Genomic DNA, 7,844 nt, shown 5'->3' on the forward strand with positions numbered 1-7,844 from the left:
GGTTAATAATTAATATAAAATATATATACAGTATGAAAATACAAAAGAAATGTTTAAGTATTAACGTTGTGCATGGCATAATGCAAAATAAATTTGAAATTGAAAGATATATTCTTTTAAAAACTTGTAAATACGATGTTTTTAATAATGAATGGGCAACGTGGCAAACACTATTTTATTGAGACTTAAAGATAATCTAGACATGGAAACAGCTTGTTTGAAAACAAAATTCAGACTACATTTTAGAACAAATATAATACTTTTAATTTCATCTCTTCCGTATATATTTCTGGTAGATGTGGGTACATCTGTGAATATATGTACATGTATAATATATATGTGTATGCATTTATGTATGTGGGTATCTCTATGAATATACTGTCATATATGCGCAATTATGCACGAAGTAACTAGTTTCTAATTTCTTTTTTCTTTTCTTTTTTCTCTATCTTTCTTTTTAATTTAGGTCAGTGCCCTAGAGGAGTTTAAAGAATATTTCTTCATACTAGATATGTCTATGTAATTACCTGTATATGTTACTACTAATATATATATATATATATATATGCTATGTATTGTAGTAGTAATTTAGGGCCCCAACCCTAACACTACGTATTCTTCTGGGACAATAAAAAAATAAAAAATAATAATAATAATAATAATAGTGTTGGCTACTAAATATGTTTTACGTAATAAAAAGAAGGCTGTAGAGACACCCCCTGAATACTTTTACTGTATTTTGTCTTTGATAAAAATATCCATGTTTTTGTCTAATCTGAATTATAAAATCGTTCTCACCGTGATGAAAATCTTATCTCTGCTAAGTCGTGATTGCTTCCATGGTCCACTAACAGGTGCTCGACCTAGGAGGACTGCCACTCCCTCTATCTTTCAGAATTAGTTTTTTTTTTATCCAAAGTAATTTTTATCTCTGTAATTAAATTTTATGTTGAATCATCTAATAGAGACAGTGTGTGTGTGTGTGTGTGTGTGTGTGTGTGTGTGTGTGTGTGTGTGTGTGTGTGTGTGTGTGTATTAAATAGTAACTAGCGTTCCTGCCGCCTTATCAGATGATGTCAATGATATTGTGTTATCTTTAATATTTTGTAGTCATCTTCTGAGACAATTCTGAATATGGTGAAGTTTGTACATCAGGGTGTAACCAGCGAGCATGGCTATGAATCACTAGCCAAGATTTTGATCCTCTCGCATGACATATCCTTTTTATTGTTGTATTAATTTGGAGAGTAACTACACCAGCTAGCGCATTACATGCTGTAGATACGTGAACTGCATTATGATCCATCCATTCAATCACTGTTGCTATTCTTTTCAAGTGTTTGTTTCAAACAAAGAGGAGATTTAAGTAATACACAGCCCTAACATTTTGAACAAATCGCATTTAATTTTTATATGCAGGCACGGAGTTTACTATATGCCTGCATATCTACTTGCCGATATATGCTGTTGGTTGGTCCTATGTTAGCCTTAACATACATACATTCCCAGTCGGATATTTCAACAGTGGGGTTCTCGCATTATTGATGTGGAGGAGCATCACACGGAGCCATATGATCCACCAGGATCAACGGAAGATGTTATATCAGATGTGCTCAGACAGCTACATAAAATGGGCAACGTCATGGCAACAAAGCCAAAGGTTGAAACCTTGGGTATAGTTCTAATATTTAAGCATTATCTGGGGATGAGGTTCAGTTGCTACACCAAAAGTATGTTTAGAAGTGTCTTTGTTTGTGTAGTTCAAGAAGACGGTTCGGCCCCAAGTTATTTTAGGCTAGGTATAAGCCCAGAGGAGCTCGTCTCCTTTAAACCACCATACCCCACTCCATGATGTGCAATTCTTTGATTTCTATTGGATGCGCAACCTTTGAATTAATTCACATGAAAATGCACACAGAGTTCTCTGACCAGTTAGTCGTACATTGTATTTGTATTTAAAACTGGCAATAAAATATGTAGGCTGCATCAAGGAAGGAAATGGTTTATTTAACGACGCACTCAACACATTTTATTTACGGATATATGGCGTCGGAGGCTACATCAAGACATATACATGTAACTATATCCACTGATAGTTGAAAGACAGAAAAGTTTTAATTCAAATGTAGTAGAGTTTTGCTTTAGGAAATACTGGTGTAGCAGAGAATGAGAGATTCCACATTTAAATGAATAATGTGATTTGTTTTAATGAAACTTAAATCAGATGTCGGAGTGTTGTGATTTTGTAATTATTTTTTCTTCAGAAATTGTAAATGGCCTTTTAAGACAAAACAGGTCGCTGTTCAATGCAGGTGGTCAGTTGTCCTGGAATGATTTTCATGATTAATATAAATATTATACCATGATGTTACAAATAGCCCTATTCGTTTTACAGCCATCTTTGAGAAGTGTCATTGATTTAATGCAAAAAATTCCAGAACATCTTCCACAACAAGGTGAGCTCTCAAGGTTCAGAGTGAATTATTAGTAATAAAGATAGGTTTATTGTAAATTGCAATCTACAATTTGTGGTATTGTTACTTGTTCCCCTTATTGCATAAAAACCACAGTAAAGCTATTATATGCATGAATATGAAAACTATAAACCATAAACCAAGTACATGACGTTTCCGTTTTTCAGAACGCTGGAAAAATTCCAATGCTATTGCTATTGAAGCTTTTTTGTTTGAACATTACTGATGCACCTGAATATGTTTGAAGAACATCCTGTGATTACATAATTGTACATTTTATAAAATATTGATTTCAAGTGAAATTATGGTGAGACATATTATATTTATTGTGTACGGAGCCAAAACAAGGGTCCGAAAAGTGACTCTCGTCGATTTTAGGTCAGATTCCACATCGTGGATTTGTTTTATTTTTTAAAAATGTATTAAATGTTTTTTTAAAAGGGACATTCCTGAGTTTGCTGAAATTTTTAAGATGCTATCGACTAACAGAGACTTAACGATTGTAATTACATATATATTTTTCTGTATCAAATATTAGTGGCTGTATATTAAACGTGTTTCTGATCGTTTAAACATTTGTATTAGTTTAAATTTCATTTTATTTCCTAAAATATGTTTTTTTCGTACGTACAAAATTATTTGTAGACAAAATCCAGTTTCGGCTTCTTACAAATATTAAAGGCACATACTCAAGTTTTAACCCGTGAAATGGACACTAAGTTTAGTTAATTTACAAACCTGTAACTCATTTGGATAAAGTTACAATAGAGTGAAAGAAGAGTCTGTGACGTTAAAACTGGAAATATCCTTAAAAATAGACTAGAACTCGGATCAATAAATCGCTACTTGTCAGACGCACGTGCGTTTTTAAAAATGAAAAATGCATTGTTTGGTATTAGAAACACGAGAATGACCAGAAACACTTCGGTTCTACGAACATGGATATTCTAAAGAATACAATATAAGTAATGTTTGATTTTAGTGATCACAAACGGCTCTAATAGTGAAACATATGCTGTAGTGTTTAAAAACTAGGGTCTATCCCTTTAAGACGACCTGAAACACATTGAATATACAGACACTGATATTCTAAAAAAAAAAAAATATATTTAATATGTAAGTTTAATCGTAGAAATATTTTATTAGTAGGAAACATCTTACAATGCAGCAAACTCAGGAATGTCCCTTTAAATGTGTACTTCCATCTTTATTCAGTGCAACCGGCCTCGGTGGCGTCGTGGTTAGGCCATCGGTCTACAGGCTGGTAGATACTGGGTTCGGATCCCAGGCATGGGATTCTTAATCCAGATACCGACTCCAAACCCTGAGTGAGTGCTCCCCAAGGCTCAATGGGTAGTTGTAAACCACTTGCACCGACCAGTGATCCATAACTGGTTCAACAAAGGCCATGGTCTGTGCTATCCTGCCTGTGGGAAGCGCAAATAAAAGATCCCTTGCTGTCTGTCGTAAAAGAGTAGCCTATGTGGTGACAGTGTCAGAATAACCATATGTTTGATGTCCAATAGCTGATGATAAGATGAAAAATCAATGTGCTCTAGTGGCGTCGTTAAATAAAACAAACTTTACTTTATTCAGTGCATTTCCCCTGTTACTTAGTATTTCTTAATTTTACCAAATTGTTTATTATTATTATTATTATCATTATTATTATTAAGACATATGTAGGTTACATATTTTACAATTCAGGGTTTCTGCCAGAGGGTACGAAGGGTAACATTATGTACCCTGAAATTAATGGATACAGTGTTGAATTTAGAAATATTTCAAATCCATAACCACCTCCTAGGGGCACTAGGTCTGTTTTGTTCTTATTACATACCTTCAAATTATTTTCTGGCAGAAAGCCTGGGAATATGTGCTTAAAATATGTAAAATTGTAAATATGTTTATGGTGTTCATATACTGCAACCGCTGTAACCACATACGTTTTATTAATTTTGTGATCATTTCTAATTTATTGTACATGTACATTTATATCTGCACCATTATTTCAAGTATATGTAATCATAGAAATCTTTTTCGTATATCACAAAAAATTGCTTAATATTAGTTTGCACTACTCATTTCTTTTATAGTTGTTAAAAATATGCATACACTAATATATTACTTTGTCAGCTGCTATCAATTACCTGTTGGAACAAGATGACCCCTGTATGATTTTACCACAAGAGTACATTGATATATATGAAAAGGAATTCGATGTCACTTTAGAAGGAGGTGAGAATGTAACTTTAATGATGAACGTAATGGTACTTTAAACTCAAAAGGAAAGATTTTTATTTGTTGGTTTTGGGGGTGTTGATAATATTAATTAATCTTTTCGCCAGTGATACATCAAAACAATATGAATTCATTCATTCATTTTGACTTATTTTTGTGCTTATATCCAATTAAGTTTCAAGCACGCTGTTCTGGGCACACACCTCAGCTATCTGCGCTGTCTGTCCAGGACAGTGGGTTAGTAGTTAATTGTTAGTGGTTAGTGAAAGAGAAGTCAGTGTAGTGGTCTTACACTTAACCAATGAATCGTTAGAATTCGCCCTGATTGGGAGCCGGTACCGGGCTGCGAACACAGTACCTATCAGCCTTATGTCCGATGGTTTAACCACGACACCACCACCGAGGCCGGCACAATGTAACATTTTACAGGTATCTAACATACATTACAGTTACGAATCTGTCATTAAAATTCATTAATGGTCCAGAGCATATCTCTTCACAAGACTGATGCCAAACGAAATTTTGACAGAGTCATGTGCTTTATCTTATGCGAGAACTGGTATTGGACAAGTTTTATTTAGTACTATTGCTATACATATATATTCTTCAAAAAAAGTAAAGGAACTCTAATAAGAATTTACAATTGCAAAAATTGTAGGGTATATTCGTTGTGGGGAATGGTTTTAATATAATAATAGTGAATTAATTGGGCAAACATTACAACGGGTAGTTCAGTATTACAGTAGGTTTTATGACCACCAAAGATCTTGAAGGACAATTGGGGTCAGAAGTGAAATTTGAAAGTTGACATTTTTTATCAGTAAATCGCAAATTCTAACAATAAACATGACTAAAAACAAAACAATAGCAACTGTATGATCAACAAAATGAAAACGATTGACAGAAATAATGTTCCACAGTGATTAATCGACCTTCCTGGACATTGTCAAAATCGAGAATGACACACAACACGTGTACGGGGTGGGGGGTGGGTGGGATGGGGAGCCACTAAGTAGTTAATAATCTAAACTGTTAAGAAGAGAATTTTCTTTAAGCTTCTATAATGCTTTCCGGATTTTTTTCGGGGGGGGGGGGGGGGTATATTTGCGATATCTCCTGCGATAACCGCTAGCTACGGCCCTGGATGATCTCTCTCTCTCTCTCTCTCTCTCTCTCTCTCTCTCTCTCTCTCTCTCTCTCTCTCTCTCTCTGTGTGTGTGTGTGTGTGTGTATGAAGAGTTCAGACGCAAAAAAAATTATAAATCCATTTTAGTAATTTTCTGCAAAAGAGATATTTTGTTATGATTTCTATGTAAAACATATATTAAGTTTACAATGGGCGATCTTAATTTGAAATAAGTAAAGTAAATAAAGGACATACTTTCAAAAAACGAGTATAAAAATCAGAATATAACGCCTTGAACTGAGTAATGATAGAAGTCGGTTTTCAGATAAAATGGCGTTATCGGTTTTAGCGCCTGAACTCTTCATACATATATATATATATATATATATATATATATATATATATATATATATATATATATATATATATTGTTTTTCAGACCTGTTGTGGCCAGAAGACACAAAACTGTTTCCATACTACTGAGAGGATGTTGACAAACAAACCTTTTCGGCAGTAGACTTGACAATTTTAACATGGCAGAACAATTGTTTATTTCTCCACCCATTCATTCATTGATTCATCCATCCATCTATCCCTCCCTCCCTCCATCCATCCTTCCATCCATCCATCCATCCATCTATCTATCTGCATTGCTATTTTTCTCGTGATTCTGTTATCATTTAATTTCATAATGCTCTAAAATATGCTGTCTCAGAGGACCTCTTTTTTTCACACACAAACCGAACCGTCACCCCATGCTTCTTATTTCCAGCAGGCCATATTGTTGTTGTTGTTGTTTTAGAAGGACATATTTCTTTTAGACTGCTGTTTCAAATAACAATAATAAAGGCACGACATATTTTACTTCCTATGTCGAGCTCGGTAATAATGTAATTCTTTATATATAGATCACTTGCAGTATTTGGGTGGTGATATTGGATGCAGTTTTATTTATTTCAAACTGAAATAGTTGTTCATTATTTTCTCACAGCTAATGTTAAAAAGAAGAACTAAAATACTGAATTTATTATTACAATCTTGGCAATGATTATTCATGGCAATGGGCAAAACCATGGAGACTGCCGCAGTGTTTTCATATTTCCGTGGAGACTTAATTTTCCATAGCATTTTGTTTTTGCCATGACCATTTTCTTAATGGTCAGGTTTGTTACTGACCATTTATGTATATCTTCTAGAGTAAAAATGCTAAATGTATGTATAGGACTCTTTACCTGACACTGCTATTATTACTACAACGACGCACCATATGATAAGACTGGCTATTTCTTAGTAGGAGGAATAAGGAAGGAAATGTTTTATTTAACGACGCACTCAACACATTTTATTTACGGTTATATGGCGTCAGGAGGAATAAGGTGTATTGTTCCTTAAATGAAACCCAACACCATTACATTGTTAATAAACCTGTATATTCTCTCTCACGTTGTGTATGGTCTACTGCCTGAATGCAAACAAACTTAGTATGATGCTATAATTTAAACCCCCTCCCCCCCCCCCCACCAATTTAAAAAAAAAAAAAAAAAAAAAAATTATAATAATAATAATAATAATAATTAAAAAACAAGTAAATAAAAATTAAAAATAATATAATAATACAATAAAAAAAATTACACACACACAGAAAGAGACCGAGAGAGACAGACAAGCACGCGCGAACACAACTACTTTAAAAACCCTAAAACTAAACCAAAACATCCAACAACACGAAATATATAACCAATAATTATTAAGTACTATTCTCTATCAAAGAAATATTAAAATGAAAATTTGGATTTTAACCAAAATAGATTATACATAATTTTAAAGCTATCTAGATAAACAAATGGAATATTTAGAAAGAAATGATGTCTTTTATTTTCCATGTTGATCGCAATATTTTGATGAATCCGTTTCGTGTAGTTGTAAACTATTGTGTATACCTGGTTTCTTGCGATCTGCGCCCCATTTTACGAAGCGAGCTGTGCCCCATTAATTTACGAAGC

At 33.6% G+C, this 7,844-nt stretch overlaps 1 protein-coding gene across 2 annotated transcripts in view; it reads left to right on the top strand.

The window, feature by feature from the left end:
- The window catches only part of LOC121380078 (testis-expressed protein 47-like), a 32,264-nt gene extending 24,921 nt beyond the window's left edge, over nucleotides 1–7,343 (top strand). The window contains exons 4-8 of one of the 2 annotated variants that reach the window (XM_041508829.1): nucleotides 1,111–1,215; nucleotides 1,502–1,660; nucleotides 2,396–2,456; nucleotides 4,611–4,712; nucleotides 6,281–7,343. In XM_041508829.1, coding sequence (XP_041364763.1) covers nucleotides 1,111–1,215; nucleotides 1,502–1,660; nucleotides 2,396–2,456; nucleotides 4,611–4,712; nucleotides 6,281–6,324 — 471 coding nt within the window. In that variant the 3' untranslated portion in view covers nucleotides 6,325–7,343. The remainder of the gene's footprint in view (nucleotides 1–1,110; nucleotides 1,216–1,501; nucleotides 1,661–2,395; nucleotides 2,457–4,610; nucleotides 4,713–6,280) is intronic. The other variant, XM_041508830.1, reaches the window with a different exon arrangement.
- The last annotated feature ends 501 nt before the right edge of the window (nucleotides 7,344–7,844 follow it).

This window comes from Gigantopelta aegis, chromosome 8 (assembly GCF_016097555.1).
Source record: "Gigantopelta aegis isolate Gae_Host chromosome 8, Gae_host_genome, whole genome shotgun sequence".
In the NCBI taxonomy this organism is placed as follows: domain Eukaryota; kingdom Metazoa; phylum Mollusca; class Gastropoda; order Neomphalida; family Peltospiridae; genus Gigantopelta; species Gigantopelta aegis.